Source organism: Phyllobates terribilis, unplaced genomic scaffold (genome assembly GCF_046119375.1).
Source record: "Phyllobates terribilis strain yellow unplaced genomic scaffold, ASM4611937v1 Scaffold_3__8_contigs__length_932513732, whole genome shotgun sequence".
Classification (NCBI taxonomy): Eukaryota; Metazoa; Chordata; class Amphibia; order Anura; family Dendrobatidae; genus Phyllobates; species Phyllobates terribilis.
In genome coordinates, this window is record NW_027362763.1 from 203,325,029 (window position 1) to 203,341,626 (window position 16,598).

The 16,598-nt window shown below is 44.8% G+C and overlaps 1 protein-coding gene across 7 annotated transcripts in view; it reads right to left on the reverse strand.

Annotated features, from left to right (window-relative positions):
• Positions 1 to 16,598, reverse strand: part of KIF1A (kinesin family member 1A) — a 229,126-nt gene that overhangs the window by 55,921 nt on the left and 156,607 nt on the right. For all 7 annotated transcript variants that reach the window (XM_073674513.1, XM_073674511.1, XM_073674514.1 and 4 more), the window contains exons 22-25: positions 8,751 to 8,844; positions 8,502 to 8,650; positions 6,071 to 6,249; positions 3,184 to 3,321 (exon numbers count right to left, since the gene is read on the reverse strand). In XM_073674513.1, coding sequence (XP_073530614.1) covers positions 3,184 to 3,321; positions 6,071 to 6,249; positions 8,502 to 8,650; positions 8,751 to 8,844 — 560 coding nt within the window. The remainder of the gene's footprint in view (positions 1 to 3,183; positions 3,322 to 6,070; positions 6,250 to 8,501; positions 8,651 to 8,750; positions 8,845 to 16,598) is intronic.

A 16,598-nucleotide genomic window follows, 5' to 3' on the forward strand; every position in this document is an offset into this window, starting at 1 on the left:
AAATGCTACGTGGGCACACAGCCTAAAGGTGTATGGGTGTGCCGGCAAAAACCTGAAATAACTCAAATGGAAAAGAACAAAGCAAAAAGAAACAGAGACCTATGAGAAGAAGCCAGCTCTTTCTTTATACTGGTGATGAACATGGTGTTGGAAATCCAACTAACTACTATAGCTGTCCTTTAATTGAGTTTTATAGCAAGGAAAACACTCTAAAGATATTATACACCACTGATCCTGTATACAAGAATACATGCCATGGATATGCCATTTAATATAAAGTATGGGAAAGCAAAATCAACTACTATCAAAGATACTTTATAAGAACATATTAGTTTCATATATATCCCTCACTCCTGAATGTCCTAAAATCAAAACTGGTATAGGTTGTATTTACTGTCAAGTTCAGCATGACTATAGTCTTTGTGTTACCTTATGTTGTTGTAATGAGATGGAAATACCAAGAAGGTCTCTGTCTCAGGAGGACCAAGCTAATTGATCTCAATAGGAGTGGTGTAATGTTTCTTTTGCCCTGTTGGGGTGTTGCATAGTGTTGCCTTACAGATAAATCAGGTCTGTCTGAGATCACACAGGTCTCAACACTGGGATACTCTGTACCCTTATACCAAAAATGATTGTCCAAAGCAGACAACCTCTTTATACAGTAGAAAAACAAGGAAGCTACTGTAAAATGTAGTTGAAATAGTACATTGAGAAATTATTAGGAAGTTATAACTCATTATGAAGCTTCTTCACTATGGCCTGCAATGCATTTGTTCTTCAAAGCACATATCATAAATGAAAACACTTATAGGAGCACTGGGACCAGCATGATGCCACCTATATTTAAAGTTAAGGCATGATTCGGGTGTGAGAGCGACTTGTAGCTACAGACACTTTGCTTGGCATCCTAGTAAAGACCATGGTTGTTAGACAGTGTATCACTACTAACCTACAGTTGTCTAAAAAGAAATGACTAAGTGCAGACTAAGTACTGTTCAAACTGCACAGTATGTACATGTACACGGGGGAAGTCGTATGAAAAAGCCAGGATACGGCAAGAACCCCTCAGCTAAGTAATAAAACAGCAGTCCATCATTACTTTAGGACATTAAGGTCAGTCAATCATGAAAACTGCTAGAACCTTGAAGGTATCCTAAAGTGCAGTCATGAAAACCATCAATCGATATGATGAAACTGGATGTCATGAGAACTGCCCCAGGTAAGGAAGACCAGTAAACTTCCACCACATGGCATTTCATCTGGTTAGGAAAATAACCCAAAACACACTTCCAAGCTATGTAAGGGAAAAATACACCACTAAACACTGAATGGAACTTAGCTGTTTTTTTAGCTCCAGAGAAGGACAGTTGTAAACAGCAAATGGAGTAAAACAGAAGTCCAGTGGGGGTGTCGGATGTTTGACCCCAACAAATTTGAAATTATTAAAATGAAAAGTCTGTAGTCACTCTGTGTGACTGCAGACTTATGAATCCCCCCAGTGCAGGCACTGTGCAATGCGAGGATTCGCCGGTTTCTTAGTTGGGACCGGCAGGTAGGTATGCGTTATACATACCCCCGGCCAGTGGGCGCGGCCTCATTCCTTACACTTGTATAGAGCAAGGCTGTGCCCACTGAATCACTGCGTCACCAGACGAGGCGCGGCCTTGCACAATACATGTGTATGGAGGTCGTGCCCAGTAGTCGGGGCTCTGGTTGGGAGTATGTATAACTCAAACATACCCTCCAGACCCGGTTCAGAAACCGGCGAATCTTCGCAGCGCACAGTGCCTGTGCTGCGGGGATTCATAAGTCTGCAGTCACATAGAGTGACTGCAGACTTTTAATTTTTGACCAGACAACCCCTTTAACCTATCCTGGGTGTAAGTCATGAATATGTTAAGTCATTACTTTCTTTTATAGATAGCTTACAATGGTCCAAAATAACAAATGAAGTAAAACCTTCCCGATTCCCGAGCTGTTCTCATGCTGAGCCTTCCCTAGTTTCTTCTAGCTACAGGCAAGCAAACAAAGATGGCATTGGGCCAGAAAGGTGTTGGCATTAGAACAGCAGAGTATTAGTAAAGCATGTATTACACTTTTATAATTTTAGATCTTGGTAGGGTTTTTCTTAAAAAATTGAGGGGTTTGAATAACACTTGAAGACGGCCAATGTTAAGTGTAACCATTAAGCACCATCTTTAGATCAGAAAATAGCCCTCTTTTAGCTCAAACTAGCAGCATTACTGGTCCTAGAGCCTGGAAAAGTTTGATATGAGTGTTTTCATAGTGATTTACTGGTACTTGTAAGGTTAAATAATGCTAATATCTCAATTATATTATTATTAGAGAACCAAGCTGTAATGTAAAAAAGTGACTTCTGGAGTTATTGTGCATTGCAGGTCTACAATATGGTCTAAGACCCCTGATAGTGGTGCACTCTAGCAGTGATGCTGGAGGGAAAAATATCATCCTGAAAGAGCTGGTTTCTTCCCAGCATGATCTGGGCAGATCTGACGAACCTTCCCACTACACTGAACAGAGGGGAGCGGTCGTGAAACGGGTCGGATCTGACAGCACAGCAGGGATGCTCCTGGGATCCATCTTCTTCTTCCTCCTCCTCATACTCCAAACCCTCCTCCTCTTCAAGCTGGGAGGCTGGCTCAGGGCCCTCGGAGCCAGGGCTTGAGAGGGTGGGGGAGGGGGTTATTTCGGCCATGCTGTCGCTCATGCATGTTGTGAATAAGGGAGAGCTGAGATCAGAAATGAGTAGGGGGTAGGTTATTAGAAAACAGAACTGGTAACCCAAACCAGAGATGGAAAACCCAAGGGACCTAGAGAAAGGGTTGGGAATATAAACTGGTGATGTAAGCAAAAGAACAGGGATACACAAAAAATAGGGAACTATGAATGAAAAGCTACAAACCAATGGACAGAGAAACATTATGGAATAGGGAAGAATGGATAAAGAAGGTCGAGAGCAGGAAGAGAACTTTCCCTGCTAAATAAGTTACACAGTTATGGTTAATTAAAGAGTTGGGTAAGTTATGTCTTTTGTATGATGAGACAGGCTGGCATTAATCATGGAGATGGAGAGACCACTCACTCACCAAATACGTATTCGCCAGTTTTCCAAACCTAAGATATTACGCAACGTGCACATGTTGGAATGATGGAGCCACTTACCTGCCCACCAAACGGAACCAAGGGAACCGATCATAGAAAGGATCCCCTCCTGTCACCACATTGTCACAGTCTTCTGTCAGACCCGATGGAAGCTCAGCTGCACGGTCATACATCTCACGCATCATGTCCAAGCGTTGCCTGGGGGGAGGCATAAATATACTGAAGAACACAATAAAAATATATGAACCCAGAGCGATATCTCATCCCCATACACCAGATCACAGCTTGATCACATTGGGTATAAAATTGGAGACCATTATCTTGGTACATGGGCTGAAGTGAGAAAAAAAAGACATGTCTAACAGATATTAAAGGTTTTATCAATCAGTAGAATCCATGACTGTAAGGTAAAGAGCAACCAAAAATTAGAATTAAGTTGAACCTTTAAGGGATTATCCAGATAGAAATATGAACATCATAGAAAAGACTTGTCTACTCTTAACATCCTCCAAATACCCAGAACACAGAGAGAAGTTGAATCGTGGCAATGGACTTTTTTGAGGTGAATGTATTTTGGGAGGGGGTTAATAAAAACAAAAAAATAGGTAAAAAAATCGAATGGCCTCGACAACTTGCCAACACTTGGTTCATGTGACTGCAGAGTTACAGGACGCTAATTATTGGTCTAAACCAAAACTCTAAACCAGCTGTCTACAGATGAACACATTCATTTCGCTATGCCTAGGACAAATCTTTATTTTGTGTTTACTTTTTACAAAAAGGATTCCTTTGGGTTTCATGCACTTAAGGGTTGTCCCATCATGAGATCTAGGCGGGTTTGATGGCTATCACGTTCCTCATACCTCTGCACACCTCTGTTTCCCTCTTTAGTGGAGGTCCAAGGGGAAACAATTTCTTCTTGTAGAGAGTGCCAAGTCGGTGTAAGGAGACTTATAGGCCATGCAATGCTCCTCTGGGAAATTAAATATGCAAATTGCCTCTTCAGAAAGGAAGAGGAGTTGAACTCTTGTGCCACCTATTGGATGTAGCAATCCTAAAAGTCAATATCAACCCTTTAAAGAGCCTTACGACATGACTTAGGATAAGAAGCCAAACCAAACACTTCACATGCAGACATATGTTTAGGGGTGTTTTCCCGTACTCAGTGAAAAGCAGTAGGTCTGATTTGGGTAGGTGGGAGGAGAATTGCATGGTCTATAAAGTCTCCTTACACCGGTATAGCACTCTCCACAAGGAGAAAACATTCACTCTTAGGCCACGTTCACACGTTCAGTATTTGGTCAGTATTTTTCATCAGTATTTGTAAGCCAAAATCAGTAGTGGATGAAAAATGCAAAAATGGTGCACGTGTTTCTATTATACTTTTCCTCTGATTGTTCCACTCCTGATTTTGGCTTAAAAAATATTGACCAAATACTGAACATGTGAACATGACCTTATACTTCCAGTCATAGGCCTCTCACCTAACCAATCCAGATTTCCTGTTTTGCATGCACTGAGGAGGGGCAAACACATCAAAACAAGTGTCTGCAAATGGAGTGTCTGGTTTGCCCATTATCCCAAGTCAAGTGGCAAAGCTTACTAAAGGGTTAATATTATTTTTTGGGATTGCTACAGCCATTGGTGGCTCTTCAGTTGAAGAACAGTCCTAGACTGAGGCTCTCTGTGGACACTGGTGGAATTTGGGACAAAGATAGGCTCTACTCTAAGCTACAGTGAGAATAAGGCCACGGCCTCACTATCAGTATTCAGTCAGTAATTTTTCTCAGGAGTTTGAGCCAAAACCAGGAGTGGGTGATAAATGCAGAATTGGTGACTTGTTTCTATTATACCTTTTCTCTGATTGTTCCTCACCTGGTTTTGACTCCCACTAATGAGAAAAACTACTGACCGAATACTGACCAAATACTGATAATGGGGCCGTGGCTTTATACGATTTATGCAGAAAAAGGAGAGTGATATAGATAGTTTCCCACTAGTAAAATATCATTGCGTTAAAAGAGAGAGAGAAGAAAATGTATAAACAGTATATCTGTGTTCACCTTGTTAGTCATGCGAAAAAGCATCCCACAATTCTGTATTCGCAGACTACTGCCTGCCTCTTCACCCAGAACTCCCTGGATGGGGGTACCATGGGTGCAGCAGATGAATGAGGTCCTATCAGGCGCTGTCAGATGACATTATCAGAATGTGCAGAGCTTGATTCTTTTCTCAAATTACCCTAATTTATTTATTAGTTACAAAAAGTTAAATAAAAAGAATCCAATAAAATATAAGGTATAAAACATGTTTGTTTTAACCCTTTTAATTCTTTATATTTTATTGGATTATTTGTTTTTACTTTTTATAGCTAATAAATAAGCTAATTTGAGAAAATCATCAAGCGCTGCACATTCTGATGATGTCCCCAGACAGTGCTGGACAGGACCTCATTCTTCTACTATTGGAATTCATCTACTATGCTACCGTGAAGGAGAACCCCTCCTCTCACAACTATCCCTTTCCTTCTGGTTTGGAGGGTTGAAGAAAAGTTTGTGGTGGAGCTTTTTTCCTTTTAGAGAGGACTTGTAATAGACCACATCCTTGTGCGCAATTTTGTGTTACATGCTGAATTTTTTTTTGGACTTTGAGGAAGAAAGTATGGCTTTGAAAAAAAATAAACAAAGTAACTGCCTGCAAATGATTATCTTTTCTTTTTTTGCTGTAGAATAGCAACTTTCAATATTTGGCATAAAAGAGACAGTTTTCTTTTAGCTGGCGAAGAGCTAATTTGCCTTTTTTTCTCACCAGGTATTACCTGCGACCACTGGGCTTCTCTCTCAAGCAACAATAAATATCATATTACAGTTACAGATAAGATTTATGATAGCTATACAATAAAATAACCGTCAGACATGCAATTAAATCCAAAATACTCAAAAATTACCTGAGTTTTTCCAGTGTCCAATAGTGAGTAGCACCATTCTTCTGGTCCTGAACTTCCACAGCCACAATGGTCCTTGGGAAGGGACGTTTCTCACGTTCTGAGTGGGCATCAGGTGGCAACAGGTCAGGTGGTAGCGGTGAATACAGAGTATCTGTCAGCAGCACGAACTGGAACTGTACCTGGAAATACAGAGATATTGAACAGTTTAGAGAATACAACCTATAAAATCAGGAAATGATAGCATTGCAATTCAATGGATGTGTTATTCTGTATTATAGAGTTACATGAGTATATGTCATATATCTATTTTAGGGAATCTGTCAGCAGGATTTCACCCCCCAAACTATATGTGCATGTAACTTTTTAAATTTCTGGTCCCTTCCTCCGTTACTTAGAAATCAGTGTTAGAATTGATATGTAAATGTGGCTTAAGATCTATTGTAGATCTAAAGCCTCTGTCACTCCAGCTCTGTTCCTCGCCTTCTCCTGCTAGACTGATGGCTCCTTTGACTAAAGTCAGATAGCATAAAGCTGTCAGTCCAACAGGAGGAGGCGGCACTGGGTGAGGAATAGAGCTGGAATGACTGTGGCTTAAGATCTACAGTAGCCCTTCAGCCTCATTTGCATATAAAACATTGACATTAACATAACACTGATTCCTCAGTAATGGAGGAACGGTCTGGCCATGTAAAGGTATTGCTGGACTTGTCTTTGAAAAAGCCACATGCACATATAAATCGTTTGGTGGGGTAGAGTGGTGAAATCCGGCTGACAGATTCCCTTTAATTTTGTTAAGTAGCCGATTATAATTAATTAAACATTATTATATTTTAATTTCATTAATTAGCTATAACTAATATTTCTATTGTATATTTACTGCAAGGTGACTGTGTGTCTTGTGTCTGCTTGGGTTCCTTTAGGTAATTTGATTTCCATTTTTCAAAAACATATTTGTGAAATTGGACTTAGTGTATATCTGTGAGTCTACGAAAGGAAAATTAAATTTTGAACCCATAGACACTAAAACAAAATATGCTAATGCTATATTTACAACTTTAAGTAAAAAAAATAAGACTTGCTATAGGGTAATGGCGGCCATATCATACGCTTTAGTCTACAGTTAATTTCGGCTAAAATGATAGTTCATTGGGTGAAATTTAACAGGGATCTAACCAAAATCATTTGGAATGAAATCAGCCAAGTTTAAAATTTTTATCCAATAGTTGCTACTCCCTCAAAGAGCTTTCAGTAAAAGAACATTCCAAGAATGTTACAGATACAGATCTTTTGTCCTTTGTCAGCTATAATTGAGCGTGTATAGCCAATTTAAGGCTTGTTAAAGGGTCGATTTTGACTTTTAGGATTGGCACATCCAATAGGTGGCACTCAAGTTCAAGACCTTTTCCTCTATGAAGAGGCTCTATTCTTAATTGAGCTCTCATAGGAGATTTGCATGGCCTATAAGTCTCCACAAGGAGAAACACTCTCCCTTAGAATCACAGTCATAGACCTCTCAATTAGCCAAATCAGATCTCCTGATTTGCACTGACGAGGGGCAATTGCCCCAAAACACGTGTCTGCAAATAGAATTTCTGTTTTGTCTTCTTATCCTAAGTCATGTGGCAAGACTCGTTAAAGGGTCAATATTGACTTTCAAGATTGCTACAACTAATAGGTGGCACTAGAGATCAAGTCCTCTTCCTCTCTGACGAGGCTGTTTGCATTTATCGCCAATTTAAACAACTGTGACAGTCAATATGGACTTAAATGTGTCTGGGCGGCCTGAAGACACGGAGCTAGCCATGTAAAAACACTATAGACATTGGGCACATTTTTTTTGCAGATAAACTAATGCATATAGGGACAGCATGGTGACTCAGTGGTTAGCACTGTTGCTCTGGGGTCCTGGATTCAAATCCCACCAAGGACAACATTTGCAAGGAGTTTGTATGTTCTCCCCGTGTTTTCGTGGGTTTCCTCCGGGTTCTCGGGTTTCCTCCCACACTCCAAACACATACTAATAGGGAATTTAGATTGTGAGCCCCAATGGGGACAGTGATGATGATGTCTGTAAAGCGCTGTGGAATTAATGGCGCTATATAAGTGAGATAAATAAATAAATATGAATCACATTATATTTTTTACATTCTGTCTAATCTTGACCGGATTTGTATTTGGATGTATTGGCACACACAATACAATTTTCCATCCTCCAACACATTTATGATACATGCATGAGCAAGAGTTTTAAACTACATCTTTTCTATATTAGTTATCCAATATCAGAGAAAAAAACTGACTCCCATAAATTAATAATATCAATGGATATTTCTGATTAATCATGTAAATCAAACACACAAGCGTAAAATATATACAGAGAGAAAGTGTGGACGAAATGTTGACTGTCCCTGAATTGTCTTATCAGTATCACCTTCTTCTTCAGTTCCACACTGATTGCATTGGCCTCCTTCAGAAAGATGGCATTGCCCCAAAGCTGGTCACGCAGTGACGTGAATTGGTACCATTTCCATTTTCGAAAAGCCCACAGGGCCAGGTCATACTCCTGATCCGTCCACTGAACTAAAAAAATAACCATATACAAGAGATCATAAGGAGGAAGGCTCGATTGTGTGCTGTGATTGAGCGTGTAAATGCAGACCAGATACTTTAGCATTTTTACCATCATCCTCAGGTTCTTCTTCCTCCTCATTGACCTCAGTATAATATCTTGAATCCATCTGTCTTTGAAGAGCTTCCAGACGACTTTCATAATCCTGTGGAGTAAAACAATAAGTGTAGGTGAATAAAATGATGGCTAAGTAGTTAGTGCCGATCCTTTAGGCTTGGTTCAGGCAAGCATATGAAAAATCATCCGATTTTCATCCAGAAAAAAACTGATGATTTTTACCTGTATTCCATCCGTGTGTCATCTGTCCGTTTCTTACATCTATATGATATCAATACATATAATAAAAATATACAAGACCAAATACTGATTCCTATGTTAATAACGGCAATGTACCCATAAAAAACGGATGCAATATGGATGATCCATATAGGAACAAGTTTTTATTGCTCACCCATAGACTTGAATAGCTGAGGCTCATCCAAAAAATGGAAGAGACTAGTGCAGGCCTGAAGAACATAAGTCCCTCAGGCCGCATGCGGCCCCCCGAAGGATGTTGTGTGGCCCGCAGAGCTGTCCAGGAGACCCCGCTCCCTTGTTCATATGGTCATTTGAAAACTGTGTTGCACCGGTACTGGGGCAAAGCAGAGCGACTGTCAGACCCGGCCCCGACATGCAGTGGTGTGATGACGTCAGTGCACTACTGACCTTATTACACTGCTGTCGGGGCCGCAGAACTGGTGAGGACGCGGGGGACACTGGTAAGCGCTCCAGAATGAGCCAAAGATGAAATGTGCTTTCATTTTAGATGAGGGTGTCAGGGAAGGGAAGGGAAGGGAAGGGTTGGGGTTACTGCGAGGGTACATTATATGGCAATGGAGCATATTATGAGGAAAGCGGAGGAGTGTGAAAGGGGGAATAGTATAGTGAGGGGTAATGGGGACGTTATTTAGAGAGGCATTGTGGGGGATATATGGAAAGTGACAGTTTGGAGAGATATTATGGAGAGGGGAAATGTGGGTGAGATATGGAAAGGGACAGTTTTGGGTGATATTTTGGAGAGGGGCAGTGTGTGAGGGGGATATTTTAGAAAGGGGCATTGGAGATATTTTGATTTATGGGGCAGTATAATGACACTTATTTTTCAGGGCATCATGTCGGGAAGTGCTGCTGAAGACTGAGAAGAGGGAGATCAGCAGAGACAAGCTTTGGAGATCGAATCTCATCATGGTGTTTGGACAAAATGGAGAAGAAAAGAAGGAGAACGACTCCAATCAAAGAAGATGTTGCCTATAAGGTACCTGGATATAAATGTGTATTTGTGATATGGACTATGTCTCATCAGTACTGTGGTTCCTGTACGGTCCGCAGTCTGATTATTACTGATGACAACTAGTGATGGGCGAGCACTAAAATGCTCGGGTGCTCGATGCTCGAGTTGAGCACATTGGAATACTCGGGTGCTCGTCCCGAGCAACGAGCCCAATGTAAGTTTATGGGAAACTCGAGCATTTTTCAGGCGGCTCCCCCCGGCGTTCTGCAGACGGCCTAAAAATTGCCCAAATGGATGGGAACAGTGCTCAAATGACATGGGAACAGCATGGGGAAGACCCCTGGAAGCATTTCTGACTCCCAGGTCACTGCTGTTAACACTTTTACGGACTCACAATAAAACATACAAAAACATAACCAAAATGGATTTTCCTGGGAAATATGTTAACCTTTCCAGGGTAATGTCTTCTATATAAGGCAAAATAACTAAAAACCAAAATATTCCTCCACACCATAGGCTATGTTCACACGTAGCGTTTTTGATGCGCTTTTGCACTTTTGTATTGCTTTCAACTGTGATCGACATGATCAGACACATCCTGTTTCATTTACGAAGGAGGGACTCTGAAAGTCACAAAGCCTATTTTTATAGGGCCATCAGGCGACCTTTACCCTTCTTAAAGGGCCAGCAGTCGGCCATATCTATTCTTAGAGAGCCATATTACTAAAAGAGTGGGTATCCTATACTGTTATTGCGTATACAGTGATTGGCAGTGCTGTCCAAAATCTGAACGCACCCCAATACCCCTTTGAAAATTTGGAGGCACCCTAATAACCCTTTGAAGAGACTTAGAGGAGGGCCTCCTGAAATAAAATGTTCCCATTATTAGGAAGTGGGTCTCCCATTGTGTTTGCCTATGCAGTGAATGCAAGGGTTGCCAAAAATGTGGAGGCACTCCAATGCCCATTGGAAGAGACGTGTAAGTCAGAGGACCTCCTGAAAACAATGTTCCCATTATTAGTAAGTGGGTCTTCCATTGTGTTTGCCTATGCAGTGAATGCAAGGGTTGCCAAAAATTTGGAGGCACTCCAATGGCCCTTGGAAGAGACGTAGAGAGCCTCATGAAAAAATGTTCCCATTATTAGGAAGTGGGTCTCCCATAGTGTTGGCCTATGCAGTGAATGCAAGGGCTGCCAAAAATTGGGAGGCACTCCAATGCCCCTTGGAAGAGACGTAGAGGGCCTCATGAACATTTTTTACCATTATTAGGAAGTGGGTCTCCTATAGTGTTGGCCTATGCAGTGAATGCAAGGGCTGACAAAAATTGGGAGGCACTCCACTGCACCTATACTTGTCATGCCCATGCACTAAGTGTATGGGCTGACAAGCATTTACCCTGGGGGGTATACATGAACATCACGGACCATGGTCACCCTGATGATATGGTGGTGGAGGATGAGGATGAGGAGAAGGAGGAGGACAAGAGCAAATAGCCAAAATCAGGAAGCGTATATGTAGCGCCCCAAGGGTTCGTTCGCTACAGAGGTATTGCACCTCACCCAGAGGTGTGATATCCCACTCCCGGGTAAGGATGGTGTGTGGACCAGGGCTCAGGTAGCTGCACACATTACACTCCTCATTCAGGGGGGGGGACAGCTCGATGGTGCTCCCATTAATATAAATGCAGGCTCGAGTGACCTTGTTCCCTGCCTGGAGTGGGGAGGGGGGGGGACCTAGTGATGTGGGAGCAGATAGGGGCTGGTTTCTGGGCATAGGTAGGAGCCCATTGGTTGCAGGTCACCTGGGCTCATACACAGAGAGGGAGGTATAAGAGGTGGGCACCATCTTAGGACGGGGTGGAGTTCAGTCGTGCAGAGAAGAAGTGCAGTCTGTGAGGAGAGGCTCTGCAGGAGCTCTGCTCCAAGGCCAGGCCCAGAGTAGAGGCCGGGGCCCGAGAGAAGAGAGGAGAACAGAAAGGAAAGTAAGAAGGAACAGAACACCAAGAGAGGCCCAGAGACACGAAGGCAGAAGGAACCCTAATGACCCAGGAGATTACGGGTGACGGGTTGGCAGAACAGGGTACCGGATCCCAAGTTGGTGGAGGTGACTAATCCTTAACAAAGAACCGGTGGTCGTGATCATTTACTGGTGCGACCCCTCACTACACCTACTAGGAAGGCACACCACATAGGGTCAGGGAAGTGGAAGTGGGCACCCAGCCCTCCCAGGAGAAGACCCGAGGCAGCTGGACAGAAGTAGTGTCACTGGTGGGGCACGGCTGACGAAAGGATAGAAGGGAGTCCTGTGCCACACTCCGGAATTGCCTGGGGGTTGATCGAGCCCCCTGCCTGGTGGACGCAGCACGGCTCAGGCGGTCCTACTTGTGCACAAGTGACCTGGATGAGAACTGTGAGTAAAGAACCTGAACTGCAACACCTTGTCTCTGTGCTTTCTCACCGCGTACAGCACTACTAGTACTGGGACGCCCCGCACCACAACCACCATCATCGCTCTACATTGCCCTGAGGCTAGACTCCTCCCGTGGGGAGTTATACTACACTCTGCTGCCCTCACAACATCAGCCTCAGAGGTCGGTCCAGCAGCGGCAGTTCTTATTGACCGCAATCCACGGGTGGCGTAGTCGGACATTGCGTTATACTGATACAGAGACTGCCACAATATTGGTCTGACCACCCTGAGCCACGGGCCAGGGGGCGAGTCATATACCCATGTGTGGGTGTGAAAAGGTGCATGGGAATACACCTCCCAAAAAAACACACTGGATTTGAGTTTATGTTACGCTGCTATCATTCGGTGGTGTTGAGAAGTCTGGCCCAATCCAGCCCTTGTTCATTTTTATAAGAGTCAGGCTGTCAGCATTTTCAGTTGACAGGCAGATGCGCTTATCAGTTATAATTCCACCAGTGGCACTAAAAACCCACTCTGATAAAACGCTAGCGGCAGGGCAGGCAAGGACCTCCAAGGCGTAGAGAGCCAGTTCATTCCACGTATCCAGCTTGGATACCCAATAATTATAAGGCACAGAGGACAGTAGTACGGTCAGCAAGGTACTCCCTCTGCATCTTCCCAAACTTTGTACTCTTGGTGAGAGTACCCAGCGCCTCTGGGCCTGTGCGATGGGAGGGGCTGTGAAAATTCTCCCAGAACTTTGACAGTGTTCCCTTGCCTCTGATGGATTGGAGTTGTGTCTCTCTCGCCTGTAGTCCTAGGTTCTCCAATGAACTGTGACCTCTGCCGCCAGCGTTTTCAGATGGGAATTTTTTCAATAGTTCCGCAACAAGGGCCTTCTTGTACTGCCCCATTTTTGTAGATCTGTCCATCTCAGGAATAAGAGATATAAAGTTCTCCTTGTAGCGTGGGTCTAGAAGTGTCACCAACCAGTAATGATTGTCACCCAAAATTTTGAGAATGCGAGGGTCATGGGAAAGGCAGCGTAACATAAACTCAGCCATACGTGCCAGACTGCTAACAGGCAAGACTTCTGTGTCCTCACCAAGAGGACGATTGACCATGCTCTCCTCCGTGTCCTCAGGCATCCACGCTGAACAGACGAAATGACAGTTGTGCAGGTAGTACCGTCTATAGCGCAGGAAACTAGCTCCTGTTCTTCCTCCTCCTCTTCCTCATTGTCACCCAATCCACATTGTGATGAGATGAGGCTGGGCTATGTGTAATCAACCTGCATGGTTCCTTGCTCCATCTCATCATGCTCCGCCTGCAATGCATCCTCTTTGATTGTGAGCAGAGAGTGTTTCAGAAGACAAAGAAGCGGGATGGCAGTGTAACTTAAATTCAGCCATGCGTGCCAGACTACTAACAGGCAAGACTTCTGTGTCCTCACCAAGAGGATGACTGACCATGCTCTCCTCCTCCTCTCTGTCCTCTGGCCATCCACGCTGAACAGACGGTATGACAGCTGTGCAGGTAGTACCGTCTATAGTGCATGAAACTAGCTCTTGTCCTTCCTCCTCCTCCTCGTCCTCATTGTCACCCAATCCACGTTGGGATGAGATGAGGCTTGGCTGTGTGTAATCACCCTGTATGGCTCCTTGCTCCATCTCATCGTGCTCTGCCTGCAATGCATCCTCTTTGATTGTGAGCAGAGAGCGTTTCTGAAGACAGAGAAGTGGGATGGTGACGCTAATTATGGCATCATCTCCGCTCACCATCTTGGTAGAGTCCTCAAAGTTTTGGAGGATGGTACATATATCTGACATCCATGTCCACTCCTGAGGTCTTATGTGTGGAGTCTGAACTGAGTACCGACGGCCTTGTTGATGCTGGTACTCAACAACTGCCCTCTTGTGCTCACAAATCCTTCCCAACATCTGCAATGTAGAGTTCCAAGGCGTGGGGACATCACACACCAGTCTGTGAGCCGAAAGCTGGAAACGCTGCTGAAAGACGGCTAGGGTGGCGGAAACTGTAGGTGACTTTCTAAAATGGGCACACAGGCGTCGTACTTTAACAAGCAGATCCGGCAGCTCCGGGTAGGATTTGAGAAACCAATGAACCATGAGGTTAAGCACATAGGCCAGGCATGGTATGTGTCTGATCTCGCCTCGCCTCAGAGCCGCCACCAGGTTAATGCCATTGTCACACACGACCATGCCTGGCTGTAGGTTCAGTGGTGTGATCCACAGATCTGCCTGCTCTTTCAGAGCTGTCCACAAGTCTTCAGCATTGTGCGGTTTGTCACCTAAGCATATTAGCTTCAGCACAGTCTGTAGCCGCTTGGCCGAGGCAGTGCTGCAGTGATTCCAGCTTGTAACTGATGTGGTCATTTCGGAGATGGAGGCTAAAGAGGAGGAGGAAGCTGAGGAGGATGAGGTGCAGAAGATGTAGACTGTGGGAGCAACCCTGATTGACCTAGGCATGCAATCCTTGGCGTCGGGAGGACGTGTTCTGTCCCAAGGTCCGACTGGGTCCCGGCTTCCACTATGTTAACCCAGTGTGCCGTCAGCGATATATACCGTCCCTGCCCACAAGCACTTGTCCACGTGTCCGTGGTTAGGTGGACTTTCCCGGTAACTGCATTGTTGAGGGCACGGCTAATGTTTTGGGACACGTGCTTGTGTAATGCGGGACGGCACACCGGGAGAAATAGTGGCGGCTGGGGACTGAGTAGCAAGGGACGGCCGCCGCCATCAGGTTGCGGAATGCTTCCGTCTCCACGAGCCTAAAAGGCAGCATTTCGAGCACAAGCAGTCGTGAAATGTGGGAATTTAGTAGTGTGGCCTGTGGGGTGTTGGCTGCGTATTTGCGCTTGCGTTCCAAGGACTGGGGTATGGACAACTGAACGCTGCGCTGGGACAAGGACGTGGACGTGCTTTCTGATGCTGCTACTTGAGAGTGTGCAATGACAGGTGCAGGGCAGGAGGCATCTTCGCATGCACCATGGACAGGGGATTGACTTGCATGCACAACAGTGGAAGAAGCAGTGGTGCCACCCGCAGACACTGTTCCTGGACCCTGGGGTTCGGCGCACAAAGTCGAGTGCTTTGCTGACATGTGCCTGATCATGCTGGTGGTGGTCAGGCTGCTAGTTTTGCCACCCCTGCTGATGCTGGCCTGGCAGATGGTGCAAATGGCCTTTTTGGGGTTATCGGCAGTCATTAAAAAACAACCAGACTCGAGAAGACCTAACAGTTGTTCTGGCAACTTCCTTCGTGTTGGTGTTGCGGGGAATGGTTGCCTGCCTTCTGTCTGCGGCCACCACACTGCTTCTTCCTGCCTGTTGGGGTGCTCTGCCTCCCTCCCCCTGTGTGCTGCTGTCCTCGCTCTGCATGTCCTCCTGCCAGGTTGGGTCAGTTACTATATCATCCACCACCTCATCTTCCACTTCCGCACCCTGATCTTCCTCCTGCCTTTCTGGCAATTGTGTCTCATCATCGTCCACCTCTTGTGACACTTTCCCACCGTCGCATTCGTGTGACCGTGGCTGCTCAAATATTTGGGCATCGCTACATGCGATCTCCTCTAGCCCCGCTTCAAGTGGACCGGGCGAGAGGCCCGAATCTATAAATGGAAAAGTGAACAGCTCTTTGGAGTGTCCAAGTGTGGGATCAGTTGTCTCCGGGCACTCGGCATGGTGGGAGGAAGGAGGATCAGGGTGAGGAATATGCAGTCCAGACTCACGGCTACTGAGACTTGACCGTGTGGAAGACAGGGTGGTGGTGGTGGTGGCAAAGTGACTGGAAGCATTATCCGCTATCCAACCAACAACCTTTTGACACTGCTCTGGGTTCAATAGTGGTGTGCTTCGGTCACCTAGGAATTGGGACAGGAAGGTCGGGCGAGAAGACGTGGGTGTTTGTTGTGGCACAATTTCAGCTTGCCCACAGCCTTGGCCTCTGCATGCACCATCACCATCACATCCAGTTCCCTGTCCCTTGCCACCTGCCTTGCCCATTTTAAATGGAAGACAATATCTTCCACGCTCACTACAAATGGCTGAATTTGGAGCGAAGTTATATGTGATCCGTGTGACGGAGAAACCACAGTTTTAAATACCTGGCCTGTAGGTAACTATTTTGAACAGCAAACCAGTGTCAAAAACTTCGCTGACACACTGAAAAAATGTTTTAATGGAGGCCAGAAATGGCAGT